Consider the following 15,695-nt stretch of genomic DNA (forward strand, 5'->3'; position numbering starts at 1 on the left):
CACAGATAGCACAAAGGTAACGATGTTTGTTCTTTTTGGGTTTTTTTTTTTTTTTTGGTTTTTTGAGACAGGGTTTCTCTGTATAGCCCATGGCTGTCCTGGAACTCACTGTAGACCAGGCTGGCCTCGAACTCAGAAATCCGCCTGCCTCTGCCTCCCGAGTGCTGGGATTAAAGGCGTGCGCCACCACGCCCGGCAGCCAGAGGTCTTAAGTTAGAGTGTCGTGGTGTGGCTTGTTCAGTTGGCTGTTTACTTGTAATGCAGACTAGATCATTGCATTTTTGTTCTCCATGCATTTGCCTTTCCCCTGAAAGAATGTTTTATTTGACAGAAAACCTGACCGTGAAAGGGCTGAGGACTTTGATCACGTGAGTCGTGAATCTTACTATTTTGGCCTCTCCCCAGAAGAACGCAGAGAGAAGCAAGCTATTGAAGAGTCTCGTTTACTGTATGAGATTCAGAACCGGGATGAGCAGGCGTTCCCTGCCCTTTGTGTACGTACTGAGATGTAAGGTTAATGTTTAGACGTCCTTCGCAGTGCAGTTTGTAGCACATAATCTTAGGTGGTGGACTTACATTTTCAAACTGGAAATACTTTAAACAGTACATCGCCTCTGGTACTGTGTGCTTGTTATCACAGCCCCTTGAGAAGCAGGAGAGGCCATCTTGTCTAGTAAGACTGTGTGCCGACATAGGAGGGAGGGGAAGTAAAGGTAGAACGGTCGTAATCCTGGTCTAGAGATGCTGCTGAGACAGCTGCTGACTGTAAGCCAGTGGTTGGCTTGGTCACCTAACAGTTAGTATTTCCTTTCAGACTGACTTGTGATCTGCAAGCTAATCCTGCAGTGCAGAGACTTAGTTCTTAGTTGACCATTTACAAGGTTTTTCTGAACATTCAGGAAAGTTTGATCACTTGTACATTAAACATACTACACTTAAGTGTGCTCACCATACTGTTCTGGGCAAGAAGCACATGTATCTGTCTTGTTCCACGTGTCAGTCGCTGGGCTGTACTGGATACTGTCTTTCTTTTAACTTTGGGATGCAATCAGAAAGGAGAACTATTGTCATGTGGGTGAGGGTCTTGGCAAATGGTATAGCATGGCAACCCTGACTGAAGCAAGGGGGAGTGCTGTTGAAGGCTCCTCATTATTCCACAGATAGTATCAAAGCTGCACGTGTTCACTTTTCTTTTTTCTGAGAGAGAAGCTCAGTTTGAGAGCTTATTTGAGTAGTCCTGTCTGGAGCTTAGGGAGGGTTGCAAAGGGTACCCAAGGCAAGTACCGTCTGTGCTCAGGGCTTGCTCACACATTTTCAGTTGTTTTCACATAGCTTTGCTTAGCGAAACTGACATTAATATTCACTCTTCTATTCAAACTTCTCTTTACTAGCGAATGGCAAAAAGCAGTGCCACTGGGTTACTTCCACATTTTAGATTTACATTGATCTGCTGGTGGATTTGATGGTGGCTTAGTTTTTTTTACCAGAAACTGGAATAGAAGACTAGGCCTCTTTCCTGTTGTGTGATTAAGAGTGCTATAGCAGGAGTTGAGAACCTCTGGTGATAATTTATCTTAAAAACCCAACTTACTGGGTCTGGTCCCTTCACTTTCCCAATAATATGTGTTGTTCAGAGCTCAAGTGGTTTACTTTTGACTGGGTCATTTCAATAACACCTGCTAATTGAGATTTTTCCCATCACAACAGACCTTGGGGAGGGTTGGTAGCAAAGATATTACCGTATCAGTTTCAAGATAATAGCTTGGTCAGTGTGATCTCTTGAAACTGATAAATGAAGTATTAATTTAGCCCGAATGTCTGATTATCTGATACTTAATTTAGTAGTAGACTATTAGAGTAGAATATATAATTGAATGTGGATTCTAGATGATAGCCGTAATTAACTATCCAGTAGATTCTGAAGTATAAAATTATAAAGCTATATAAACTTGGAGAGTTTTGATTAGAAGTATGAATGTTATTTGTAGAGCTTGTATACATATTTGTAAAATTTTAATACCAGTATGATTTTATTTTAAAGAGTTCATCAGTCAGTCAGTCACCTTCTCAGAATAGCAATGCGTGTGTCCCAAGGAAGTCTTCACATGCAAGGGACAGGAAAGGAAGCACGCGGAGAGCAGACGCAGAGGAGCGAAAGGACAAAGGTACACTGCTTTATCACCGAAGATACATGGCATCTCTGACTGTTTCAAGTCATAGACAGCATTTCTTGCCTTATTTGTAGTTTACTTTCTGCAGTTTTATGTATTCAAGTAAACTGATCTGGAAATTATAAATGACGAGTACCAGAAACACTTGCTGTGAGTCCAACTGAGTGCAGTTTTGAGTAGCAAGGTGATGTCTGTGCTATCCTGCTGCTTCCTGTACACATGTGGATGGATGGCCAGGGTTTCCATGCTGTGTGTGCTGCCTGCCCACTGGCCTCTTATAGTCTGCCACCTTGAGCGTCTCCTTGAGTGGGCGTGGCAGTGCCTGTGTTCTAGCAATGCCTCCATAGTGCAGAGTAGAGATGCTGGCAATGTGAGTAGAAGAAAGAGAAGTCCTAGAGTTCTCTTTACATGAAAAGGTGGAAGTAATAATGACTTTGTAAGAGGTTACATTCGTGTAACTTCTATTACAGACTATCTGAATTCTTTTTTACTGCAGTAGTAGTTGCTGCTGAATTATAGATACAGAGAAAAATTCCTAGTATAAAACTGGGTTTATACAAAGCTTGAGATGTCAGCTGGTGTATCGCATCTACTGTGGATAAGAAGGGATTGGTATATTTGGAAAAGACACTTAAAATTGTTAAGCTGCCCATCTGGTGTCATATATTTGACATGGGAGACAAATATTGATATGAGCTAAGACAGTACTTGTATTTCTGTATTTAAATCAACTCAAGGTTGATTCTGCCTTTTTAAAATTCTTGATCTGTTGCAGATTCTCTACGTGGCCATACTCACGTGGATAAAAAACCGGAGCCAAGCACACTGGAGGTAAAGGTCTTAAATATATTGAAAACATTTGCTTACCTATTACGTGCGTGTGACCACCATAGTGTATATGTGGAGAGCAGAGATCAGCTTTATCTCCTGCTACGTGAGTCCCAGGGGTTGAGCTCAAGCCACTAGGCTTAGTGGCAGGTACTGTAGCTGCTGAGCCATCCCACCAGTCCCAAATGGTTTAAATATTAGTTGCTTCTTGTTCTTTAATGTTGTGATAGTGTAGGAGGAAGAGGCTCGGTAATGAGATTGAAAGCATTTAGACATTTTATAACTTAATAGAAAAATGGAAACTGGGATGGAGAAGGTTGAGGGCATTGACATTTCATTGCTTCCTAAGGTTACTTCAGGATGCCTGATAGGAATAGTTGCAAAGCAATGTTTTTCATGTTTAGTTTTTGTTGTTGTTTTGTTTTGTTTTGTATTTTTGTTTATCAAGACAGGGTTTCTCTGTGGGACTCTGGCTGTCCTATAACTTGCTCTGTAGACCAGGATGGCCTCTATCTCAGAGATCTGCTTACCTCTGCCTTCCAAGTGCTGGGATGAAAGACATTCGCTACTATGTGGGATCTTAGTGTTTAATCTTGATCACTCTACAGAGTGAGATCTGTAAAGGAGACTGTCAACACTCTTGAAAGTCATACCCCAAATTAAAGCTCCTTGGTACTGTGACATAGTGATGCACAGGCCAAATTAAACGGGAGTGGGTTCTCAGTAAACTGTCCAAAATGGAGGTCTCTTAATCACAGTATGACTTTTTTTTTGATCAAAGATCAGCGATGATAAATGTACAAGAGTGTCATCACCATCTAAGTCAAAGAAAGAGTGCCCATCTCCTGTAGAACAAGTAAGTTTATTGGACTTGGTGTAAGGGTGCCCATCTCAGTTTCTTTACTCTGTATATGGAAAACATCAGTGTTGTAAATGGTAGAATTTATTTCAGATGTAATGTGGGTGCTCTTAACATTTTCTTAATTAATTTATTCTTTTTAGTCTGGAATGTTGTAAAATTCTGGAATGTCATTTTATAGCCATTCTCTGGCCATTACTGTGAGTTGATTTTGAGATAAGTTTACAGTTGCTAACTTTTATGTTTGGCATCCTTGTTTATTTTTGTGCTGATTCAGTTGGAAAATAAAAAAGAACATTAAAAATATCTCTAGAAGTCGTGTGCATTATCACTAATGAATTCTTCTATATGCATTTAAAAGGACTAGTAGTTTGCCAAGTAAATGAACACTCTTGACTATCAGCAGACATTTTGGTTCTTGGTCTAATGCTGTTGCCTCAACATACCTTTGTGTTGGCAAAATGAATGTACTTAAGTGCATTTTTAAAATTTTTGTGTAAGATTCTTCTAGGGGGGAAAAAAGCCAAGGACTTCTGTGATTTTTTTTTTTTTCACTTGCCTTTAAAAGCTTGTTTCTTGGTGCTAGGCAAATTTGTTAATATGAAATGTGTCATGTGGTATTCTTGGCCAGTGAGTGAACTCTGAGACTGGCATGAATAATTTATAGTAGGGCCTTTTATACTTCACTCAAAATAAATTTGTTACTAAAACGTGTTAAAGCGAAATGAACTTTTCTTCCTTTTTTTTACCTGCCATCTTGAAGAAGCCAGCAGAACATATACCTTTGTCAAATCCAGCCCCCCTTCTAGTTTCTCCAGAAGTACATCTCACTCCTGCGGTGCCTTCTTTACCAGCCACTGTGCCAGCCTGGCCAAGTGAACCTACAACTTTTGGACCAACAGGTTAGAGAAGAATTTGGAAAAATTTCCAACCAGTTAACAGTGCCTTTCAAATCAGAAGTTTCAAGTTCTTGAGTGAGGTCTGGGTGCCTCAAAGCAGACTTAGGAATGTGGGCTTCCTAGTGTTTCTCGTGGTTCTAGAAGGCCAAGGGCCTGTGCATGGTGTTTGTTGGGGTCTGCTTTTATCATTGTGGGTGTGTGACATTTGAGCCACTTACCCCCATTGTCAGATTGTTGTCTTTGGTTGCTCAACAGTGACTGGTGTCACAGTTTGTGTTTCCTCTGTAGGCAATATTGTTTATTACAGCTCCTTTAGGACTCCTCACAAGGACATTTTATTGGGGGAACTATAGTTACTTTGACTCAGCTTATTTCTTGGGTTGTTACTAAGGTACCTAGGGTTGCTTACTGTTCGCTACTTTACAATGTGTATAAGCTGTGCAGTATTGTTAGTTTACTACAGATATTTCTAAATGAAAATAACTTTGACTTTTTTTATAGTTTTTTTTTTCTTCCCCTATCTTAGGTGTCCCTGCTCAGATTCCCATTTTGTCAGTGACACAGACCACTGGACCTGATGCTGCCGTGTCACAAGCGCATTTAACACCTTCTCCGGTTCCTGTGTCAATTCAGGCAGTTAACCAGCCCTTGATGCCTTTGCCTCAGACAATGAGCCTCTATCAAGACCCCCTCTATCCTGGGTTTCCTTGTAGTGAGAAGGGAGATCGAGCCATTGCACCACCTTATTCACTGTGTCAGACCGGGGAGGACCTGCCTAAAGGTGAGGCCTTCTCCAGCCTCGAGTTGCTGTTTCCTCAAGTACACAGAGTTAGTGAGAAAGAGCCATTGAAAGGGCTCGGTGAAGAGCAGAGATGCATCATTTGAGTGTTCAGGCCTGTTTCAGCTTGGTCTTGGTAGGAAGAGAGGTTTGTGCTTAGCCAAGCCTCTCATACTTGCTTTGTTTGTTTGCTTTCCCTTTCCATAGATAACTTTGACAGCTTTGAAATCATTTCTAAGCTTTAATTAATTTATTTTGTTAAAGAATTTATTTTATGTATGTGAGTACACTGTAGCTGTCTTCAGACACACCAGAAGAGGGCATCAGATCCCATTACAGATGGTTGTGAGCCACCATGTGGTTGTTGGGATTGAATTCAGGAACTCTGGAAGAGCAGTGGACAGTGCTTTTAACTGCTGAGCCGTCCAGCCCAAGCTTTAATGTATTTTGTAGGCCGGGAGTTATACTCGGCTTTTGTCTTCCTGTGCAGCTCAGTGTGGCCTGGAGTTATACTTGGCTTCAGCCTACTGAGTTCTAGGTTATAAGTACACACTACCAATATCTGATTTGATTTTTATATTTTTATATTTGATATTTATGTTTTTTCACTATGTTTTCATTTTGTAATTCTTGAAACCACAACAGAGTATAATGTTAATCTGAATTTCTTCCAGATTGAATTTTAATCAGATAAACTTAATTTCAGCTATTTGGGGATTTAGATATTAATGCAGAGGAAAATGTAGCAGACTTGAAATTGCCCTCTAGTCACCGCCTGTTTTTGGTTATGTTTCTATTTTTGTCTTTTACTGCACAGACAATACAGCAGGAAAATGTCTTTAGAGCTTTAATAGTTGATTTTGGCAGAAAGAAAAAGCTTTGACTATGCAATTTTAGTGAAAAAAAATTTTTTTTTCAGATAAGAATATTCTTCGATTCTTCTTCAATCTCGGTGTAAAGGTATTTACATCTTATCTTTTTATAGTTAACCTCGTCACTGTAAATAGTTAAATTTAAAATATTTAACTCTTAATTGGTAATTTAAGGTTTACTAAATGGAACCTTTTATGTTTGGTAATGGTACAGGTTCTAGTTTATGCTTGCTTTTGCCTTTTTCTTTTTCTTTTTCTTTTTCTTTTCTTTTCTTTTCTTTTCTTTTCTTTTCTTTTCTTTTCTTTCTTTTTTCTTTTTTTTTTTTCTTGGTTTTTCGAGACAGGGTTTCTCTGTGTTAGCCCTGGCTGTCCTGGAACTCACTGTAGACCAGGCTGGCCTCGAACTCAGAAATCTGCCTGCCTCTGCCTCTTGCTTTTTCTTTTAATTGATAATAGTTTGGCATTGGAATATATGAAGGGGCAAACCAAGTTCCTGGACTGTTGTTCATGGGAATGTCCTTGATGGGAGTTAGAAGAAGGTCTTAGTATGAAGTTGTATTGTAGCACATTTAGGTCTGTCATCCTGTACAAGCCACTGGGTGTTTCTGAAGCCTCCTAGTCATGGTTATGCAAAGCTGCCCCTGTTGAAAGGACTGGAGGGAGTAATATAGAAAGCTTCTTTCTGTAAGGTGGGAACATAGCAGAGTTAGTGGGGGCGCAGGGGAAGTGGCTAATAGAAAAAAAGCTTTTCTTAGAAAGAGGCCACAGGACAGTTATGTCAGTGTTCTGTCTTTGACGGGAATTCATTTCTGTCTTTTCTAGAAACATGGAATAAATATCAGGTATCCCAATCCTGTAGCTAGCCTCAGGAAGCCATATGCTGTGTCTATTGCCTGGCTACATTTATCTAGGTTATGCTGGACTTTTTTCATAATTTGGTTTTTTTAGTTGAATACCAACAAAGGAAGGATTTAAAGCATTTCTTTTTCATCTTTATCCTTTGTTGAGAGGTCTGATATGTTTTTTTTTTTTGTTTGCTTTTGTTTTTGTTTGTTTTTTTGAGACAGGGTTTCTCTGTATAGCCCTGGCTGTCCTGGAACTCACTATGTAGATCAGGCTGGCCTTGAACTCAGAAATCCACCTGCCTCTGCCTCCTGAGTGCTGGGATTAAAGGTGTGCGCCACCACACCTGGCATTTTTTTGTTTGTTTGTTTGTTTTTGTTGTTGTTTTTTGAGGTCTGATATGTTAATCCTTGGCTATTGGAGTACTTTGAGGACTCCTAGTTAATGAGCTCTGTTGGAGACTGACTTGTTTGAATATTTTTTGGCAGGCTAGTGAATGGATGTAGCTAAATTCTCAGTGGCTATGATGATGCATTCTCCTTTTAATCTGTATCAGGTCAGAACCCAGGGAAACCGGGTCAAGAAGTGATGACTGGATTCTAGCTCTTTTCATGTTGGTCCCCACTGTGATCCTGTACTTGTTTTATGTTTTATATGCCTGAGAGACTTAGCTTAACCTAAATACTGTCAGAAAGACAGCTTTTTAACCTCTCATTTTTATTTTGATGTTTTTTTGTCTTTCAGGCATATAGTTGTCCTATGTGGGCCCCACATTCTTACCTGTATCCTCTGCACCAGGCCTATATGGCAGCCTGCAGGATGTACCCAAAGGTCCCTGTTCCCGTGTATCCTCAGAATACTTGGTTCCAAGAAGCCCCTCCTGCTCAGAGTGAAAGTGACTGTCCTTGCACCGATGCCCACTACTCTCTGCACCCCGAGGCCAGTGTTAATGGTCAGATGCCACAGGCAGAGATGGGACCGCCTGCATTTGCATCACCTCTGGTTATCCCTCCATCTCAGGTGTCTGAAGGTCATGGACAATTGTCTTACCAACCTGAACTGGAGTCTGAGAACCCAGGGCAGCTTCTTCATGCTGAATATGAAGAGTCACTTAGTGGCAAGAACATGTACCCACAACAGTCTTTTGGGCCTAACCCATTTTTAGGTCCTGTTCCCATTGCACCTCCTTTCTTCCCTCATGTTTGGTATGGGTATCCTTTTCAGGGATTCGTAGAAAATCCTGTAATGAGGCAAAATATTGTCCTGCCCCCTGATGATAAAGGAGAATTGGATTTGCCTTTGGAGAATCTAAATCTGTCTAAAGAATGCGATTCTGTCTCAGCAGTAGATGAGTTCCCAGACGCCAGAGTTGAAGGTGCACATTCTCTGTCTGAAGCAAGTGTGAGTAGCAAGCATGAAGGCCGAGTGGAGCAGTCGTCCCAGACACGGAAGGCAGACATAGACTTGGCTTCGGGTTCTTCTGCAGTGGAAGGAAAGGGGCATCCTCCCACTCAGATTCTAAACAGAGAAAGAGAACCTGGGTCTGCTGAACCTGAGCCTAAGAGGACCATTCAGAGTCTGAAAGAAAAACCAGAGAAAGGAAAAGATCCCAAGACTGCTGCTGATGTGGTCAGCCCTGGGGCCAATTCTGTGGATAGATTGCAAAGACCAAAAGAAGAGAGTTCAGAAGATGAGAATGAAGTATCTAATATTTTGAGAAGTGGCAGATCCAAGCAGTTTTATAATCAAACTTACGGAAGCAGGAAGTACAAAAGTGATTGGGGCTCTTCCGGTCGAGGTGGCTATCAACATGTGAGAGGCGAGGAGTCCTGGAAAGGGCAGCCAAATCGAAGCCGGGATGAAGGTTATCAGTACCATCGACATGTTAGAGGACGCCCATACAGGGGAGATAGGAGGAGATCAGGGATGGGAGATGGCCACAGGGGACAACACACTTAATGGTTAGTTATTGCTCATGTTGTAGAGCCTTTTCTTAGGTGGGGTATTTCTGAAGGCTTTAAAATCATTACAATAAAAACCCAAATTGAAACTATCTCCTCCCTTTCCCCCTTTCCCTTAATTCCTATTCTGATGAGACTTTGGACATGAATTCAAGGGGCAGATGAATTTTTGGCATTGTGTTTTTTCTTATTCAAAATCTGTTTATTGGGTTACTGCCCCCGTAAAAAGTAAACATGACTTTTAAGTATTTTTTATAAACAGCTCAATATAAAACATAGACAGTGTTTGATTTTTTTCCCTTGTGTAAGTTTGATTTAAAATGTTGGAAATGTGTGCTTTTTAGTGTTTACTAAAGTGATAAGAAAATAAAGCATTCAATACACTATAGATTCCAAAACATAACATTGCACCAAATAGAAATGTATATTTTATTATGCAATGCCTTAGTCATAAACTGGGCTCAAACAATCCTCAGCCTAAAACACTGTTGTCTTTTAATATGCTTCCAACCCAAAGGCCTTTCATCTCAGTATCTGTCAAACTTGAATAATGTCTTCTCTTTACTATTACACACGAGGCAGCCTATTAACCTGTGTCTTAGAATTGTTGTATATAGTTCTTTTAATATCCATAGGGTATATTTTTGAATTTTTTGGTGAGTATTTGTTGAATTTGAGATAGCATACAGTAGATGTTTAAGAAATAGTAGGAAGTCCGGTGAGACGGCTGTTTCCATCAAGAACTCCTAGCACTGCTGTAAATATCATGGTGCCTACTCGAAGGGAATGTAGATGCTATGCATTTTGGAAATAATCTGCATCTGTTAAACCTGCAGAAGTTTTTTAATGCCACTTTAACACTAATGCACTGACAGATTCTAAATATTTTGTGAGAAATGTTGAAATGTTTAATCTGATAGGCTTCTCTATAAAAGAGTGTTTTGTTTTTTTCCCTGCACCACAAGCTGTGTTTATCACTTTACAGTTGCATGTTCAACTTGTCATAGCTGGAATTACTGTATAAAAAGAACTGATTGTGACTTGTAGTTCTCTAGAGGATGCTGCTAGAACGTGGTTTTGCTTTGCATTTTGTAGTTCTTCCCCATCAGTGCCGTGTGTAGTCCTGCTTCTTCCAGTCTGCAGTATTCACTAGAGGCTCCCTTTGCATGTTGTACTCTGTTCTCATTTGGAGGTTGGATTCAGACCAGTTAGCACAGTATTCTCTCATCTGTGTCACTTTGTAAAACTAACTGTACTTTGTATTTCTTATTTGTACATATCAATGTGAGAAATCTCCCTTTTTTATGTTGCAGTTACCTTGTGATCAGGCAGCTTGAGTGCTATGCAAATAGTAGGTAGTGTGGTGGTGGTTTTTCTTTGCATGTTGTGTGTGATAGACCTAGCCAGAAATAGATGTGGCTTTTGTTTTGGGAGCAGATTACTTTTAAAAGCAAATACAATTCACTTGAATTTGACAAACTGAAGCAGACAAGTGTTCTGGGTCCTCTGATAACTTGGGGTGTTTGGCTGTCAGCTAGGCTCAGTGAAGTTCCACTGTAATGATGGTATTTACCTCTGTGCTATTTTAATCACCCTGTGTCTGTGTAACTGCTGATTTGAGTAGTGACTAGCATTTAGAAATTTTGTAATGTAGAGTTTTAGAGAGAGCACTTTGAAAGATAAACATTTTATTATGATGGTGCTAGGTAAAAAATTTATAGCATGGAATGTGAAGAAAAAACTGAGAACCCATTGTCTGCTTCTAAGCTAGAGTGGTTGTAAAGGTTCTGCTCGGCCAGTGTTCAGGATCAGTGGCTGAATTATGGATAAGAACGGTAGAGAATCTTCTGTTTAGTCCGTGCTTTTTATGTAGAATTGGTTTTATCTAATAGTTTTACTATGGAAATCGCCTTTTGATATTAAAGCCAGATTTTAGAGGTTTGATATGTTTGGTCTCAGGAGCTCAAAAGAAGTAGCTTTTTCCAGTGTCTTTTGTGTTACTGATTTGGGAAATGTTGAAAGATTGGACAGGGAAGAATAGCGCTTGGTGTCCTCATGGTCACTGTCTTACCTTAGTGGCATGACAGTACTTACTATAGCTCCTGAGGGAAACCAATCAACTTCTGTTTCCTACCTGACCTGCAGGGCATGATGGATCAGTGATGAAAGAATTGTAGCCTGTGGCACTTTGTTTTGACCTCTGGTATAGAACTCTGACTTTCATAGTTTTAAAATGATCAATCTTTGTATGAAAGTCAGTTTTCTTTCTTTAGGTATCAGAAGATTTTGCCTTATTCTGAGGTCGGACTAGGGCCAAGCAAGCTTTTTCCTTCATATGAGCTGTCATACTGTATTTTGACCTCTTTCTGCACGAAAAAAGAAAGAGAAAAATGACAGCTGGAAAGTCCTTTGTATTGGCACATGATAAATCTTGATGACGGGCTATATTCTGAACAAACGCTTGCACTGACCAAAGCTCGTGTTTAGCATAGGTGCTGTAGTTGGAGTAGGCCCCACCTCTGCTCCTTTCAGTGTTGTTGCTGTTCAAGTTATTTCCTCTCAGACATCCTCCATTGTCCCACGCACTCCTTGGCAGCACAATGCTGGTAGCTTGTGACCCTCATGTTTCCTGTAAGTCTGTTTCATGGTAGGGTTCATACCTGCCTCAGCCTGACAGGAGTAGGTTTTCCGCAACCCACTGTGCTGAGACAGTTCGTGTGATGCAAACTATTCTTGGAGTGTGTTGTTTTCTTTGGCCCAAGGGTAAACTAAATGCCTGTGAACTGCAAACTTGCTTGTGATTGACTTGGTGCAATACAGTTCCTTTCTAAACGTTTCTGGTTTAGAGAATACTCAGCCATCCTGGAAACTAGCAATATTTATTTTGCCTCATTTATTTTACTTTCAGTTTTATGAGGTGAAGGTTTTCTTTCAATTAGGGTACTTAGCAAGGTCCATTCTAGTGTAGCTGAAGAGGAAGCTATACTATTTTCTGTTTACTGTATTTTGCTCCCTATTTTATGCTTTTGAAAAATCTTTCACAATGGCTCACTTGATTGAGCATATCGATTTGAAAGAGCTAAGATTTTCCTACTTAATGTCAGCCATTGGCTCTCCTGATAATTGGGACTTTTTGTTTGTTTGTTTTTTTTTTTTTTTTTTTTTTGTTTTGAATTTTTGTTTCCCCTTTCCCTAAAATTATAAGTTTAGAGAATCCTGTAAGAGGGGTGGGTGCATGTCTTAATGCTGAGAAGCAGCAGCTTTGGGGTTGAATTTACTTGAATGGTTTAAAAAGATTGCATTGTTACAAAGCTAGAAAAAAATTTATGTATGAAAAATGATCCTAGCCTTACACTGAGTACAATAATACTTATAAGCATGTGAAGATGTGATCTTTGTGATGTTACTTGTAAAAACATATATACATATCTATACATATCTTTTGAAGTGTTGAAAGGAATAGTACTTTATATTCTTTATCATACCACTTTTGTAAGTGTTGAATATATTGCTGTTTATTTTTCTATGTTCTGTTTCGTAGCCTTAAGAAGTGTTTCAAACGATCTGAATGTATAAAACAAGTCAATGCCCTACATGGTGTGATGCTGCATTATATATACAACCGTGTGCATATATTAAATTCTGTTTGTCAAGTCTGCTTGGGATTCTTTGGTCTTTGGGTAACCCAGTATATCATCATATGTAAATCTGAGGATGAATCTTAGTAAACTCTTGAAAATGACATGGTTTCCATGTATGTTTCATGCTGGAAGATAATTACAGTAGAGGCAACTGAAAGTGGGATTCATACCTTACTGGTGCTGGTTCCCTTTTATGTTCTGCACTGCTAAGGTTAGAGTGGTTGATGGAGCTCGTCAGTGGCAGCGTACGCACCGGCAGTGTAAATGGCTGGACGAGGAAGGGTATGTGTGCCCCATCCCTTTCAGTACACTCAAGAGGGATGCAGAAGACCCAGGCAGTCACAGGCTAAGGGACTTTACATAGCTGTGTGTATGTGTGTGTGTGTATGCGCGCGTGTGTGTGTGTGTGTGCGCGCGCGCACGCCCAGTCCCCAAAAGGTCAGGAAGGTGTTTTCTAAAGACTGAACAAATTGGAAACAAATAATGTTATTAGATTCACTGAAGTACTTTGAACCCTGTTTGCCTTTTGCAGTCCTGGGAAGTAAAATACAAACTGCACATTTTAGGCAGGTGGTCTATTTTGAATTACATCCCTGGCCCTGAAAAAAAATTCTTAAGTGCATGTTCATCATTAAGTAATTTTACTCAAGAATAGTCATTTTGCTTAAATTATGAACTTTTTTAGGGGAACTGTGTTCTTCAGAAGTAGAACTGAAAATAATAACACTTATTCAGGGCAAATACTTGATGTATAGACAGCAAGCTATATGAGGGTTTTTTTTTTTTTTTCAGAATTTTTTCTTAAAGACTGTGTATGTGTATGACTTTGCATGAGTGCAGGTGCCCTTTGAGGCCATTTTCCTAGAGGTGGAATTAAAGGCAAGTGAGTCAGCCTGACATGGGCACTGGCAAGTGTGTGCTACAAAGCAAGCATTGTGCTTTGTGCTTTACAGTTTATATCCCTGGCTTGCCTGAAACTCAAATTTCACCTGCCTCTCTACCTCAGTGCAGGAATTCAAGTCCTGTGCATCTGACCTAATGATACACTCTTGTGTGTGTGGAGGGGGAGGGCGGGGCCGGCGTGTGAGCAGTCATATAAATTCATTTTTAATCCAATATAGTTTGGTAATATTCTTTCCAGTTTAATGCAGGTCCTCCCTATATCTCCACTCACCTAAATTCTTGTTATTCCAAACAAAAACAAAAAAATTAAGAGCTGCAGTAACACAAAAATGTCCCTGCCTGGCATGTGGTTGATAGACCAGTGGCACTGTATTGGAGATGACACTCTCCCTTTCCCAGCAGGTGCCAATACCTCACGAGTGCTCCAGAGTCTGCACATTGACCAGTTGTGGGATGTCAGCTAGTTATCCACTGAGGAAAGCCCTGACAAGGGGTGGAGCAACGCAGGGATCTGCAGCACTGGGTTATTCGTTGTTTTACTGCTATTTTCCTTCAGTAGAATAACCAAGTTTCTCCCTAGATCTCATGATCTGTCAACTCTCAGTTCTTGTTTTCTTTTGCAGTGCCAGGTATGGATTCCTCATGGAGTAGACCTTAACTGTAACCAAAATGTGGTTGGGGCCTTGGAAATGGCTTAGAGAAAGAATATATGCTGCTGAGCCTTAAATTGAGCTGAGTTCAATTCCTGGGATCTGCATGGTGAAAGGAACTCCTGCGATGGCATATGTGTGTGAATACACACGCAAATGGTACTCCCATAACATTTGTTCCCCTACTGTACCAGTCCTTTTACAGTGGGTTTGCAGCTCATGATGCTACTTTTCTCTGATGGTAATGCAGAGTAGAGTACCTTCCAGCACCCCGAACACTAGTCAGCAGGGGTGAAGCCTATCGCTGGGTGCCAACTCACTTTCTGCATGTTCCTTTTACAGCTGCTATCAGCAATAGAGCCCTTTCTTCCCTCATGTAGAGTAGCCAATAGCAATAGGGGTATATATGGGGACCCCTTTGGTTTTTATTTTTTGAGATAGTGTTTCTCTGTGTAACCTTGGTTGCCCTTCAACTTGCTCTGTAGACCAGTCTGGCCTTGAATTCATAGAGCTCCGCCTCTCAAGTGCTGAGATTGAAAACCTGGACCATCACTGCCCAGTTTATGGGAACCCTTTTTGGCCAGTAGCTCAAGAAATTGTTTTCCCTGCACTGGAGGTTTACTTGGTGGCATGTTCTATCTAGTAGGAGCATTGTCTCATAAGGTGATTGTATTCACATTATTTTCACATGTGTATTTTAGAAAGCGGCTACAATAGCCATATAGCTTTGCACTCTGCCACTGAGCCATCTCAGCCCTACTATGTAGGTCTTGACTGAGCTATCCAGATGAAGTGTTTGAGGGTAGGGAGGAAGGAGTGCATTTCCCAATCACTTGTGTGCTAGGGGATTGTCCAGGCTAATAGAGAAGCCAGATGGGGGTAAGCAAGACTTGTTTGTGTTGCAGGATATTCAATCACACAGTGAACCCTGAGAGTGTGTTATTTACTGAGAAAAACAAAAACTCTTTAGTTGTGGTGTGGCTCAGCCCACACCTTTAATCCAAGAGCTTTCTGCTTGAATGTTGTAAACAGGATTAAATAAAGTTAACCATAGATCAAGAGGCAGGGCAAGCAACCTGTAACAGGAAGTGAACATAAGATTATTAAGAGAAAGCCAGAGAGTAAGGAGGAGTCAGGAAGATAGATAGACACAGGAAGGAGGTAGGGCTACTTAGTTTGAAGTAGGTGGGCATTCCTTCTAGGACTTCCACTGTGAAGGAAGGTCAGCTGGTTGCTTTCACAGGAGCATCTGGCTTAATTGGTAAAATTGAGTGATTGAGATTTTGTTTT

The 15,695-nt window shown here is 40.5% G+C and overlaps 1 protein-coding gene across 4 annotated transcripts in view; it reads left to right on the plus strand.

The window, feature by feature from the left end:
- Otud4 (OTU deubiquitinase 4) overlaps positions 1 to 12,869 on the plus strand; it is a 39,183-nt gene extending 26,314 nt beyond the window's left edge. For all 4 annotated transcript variants that reach the window (XM_029480429.1, XM_021169568.2, XM_021169569.2 and 1 more), the window contains 8 exons: positions 332 to 494; positions 2,042 to 2,165; positions 2,947 to 3,002; positions 3,781 to 3,855; positions 4,622 to 4,760; positions 5,284 to 5,538; positions 6,455 to 6,495; positions 7,995 to 12,869. In XM_029480429.1, coding sequence (XP_029336289.1) covers positions 332 to 494; positions 2,042 to 2,165; positions 2,947 to 3,002; positions 3,781 to 3,855; positions 4,622 to 4,760; positions 5,284 to 5,538; positions 6,455 to 6,495; positions 7,995 to 9,209 — 2,068 coding nt within the window. In that variant the 3' untranslated portion in view covers positions 9,210 to 12,869. The remainder of the gene's footprint in view (positions 1 to 331; positions 495 to 2,041; positions 2,166 to 2,946; positions 3,003 to 3,780; positions 3,856 to 4,621; positions 4,761 to 5,283; positions 5,539 to 6,454; positions 6,496 to 7,994) is intronic.
- Positions 12,870 to 15,695: the final 2,826 nt, after the last annotated feature.

This window comes from Mus caroli, chromosome 8 (genome assembly GCF_900094665.2).
Source record: "Mus caroli chromosome 8, CAROLI_EIJ_v1.1, whole genome shotgun sequence".
Lineage (NCBI taxonomy): Eukaryota > Metazoa > Chordata > Mammalia > Rodentia > Muridae > Mus > Mus caroli.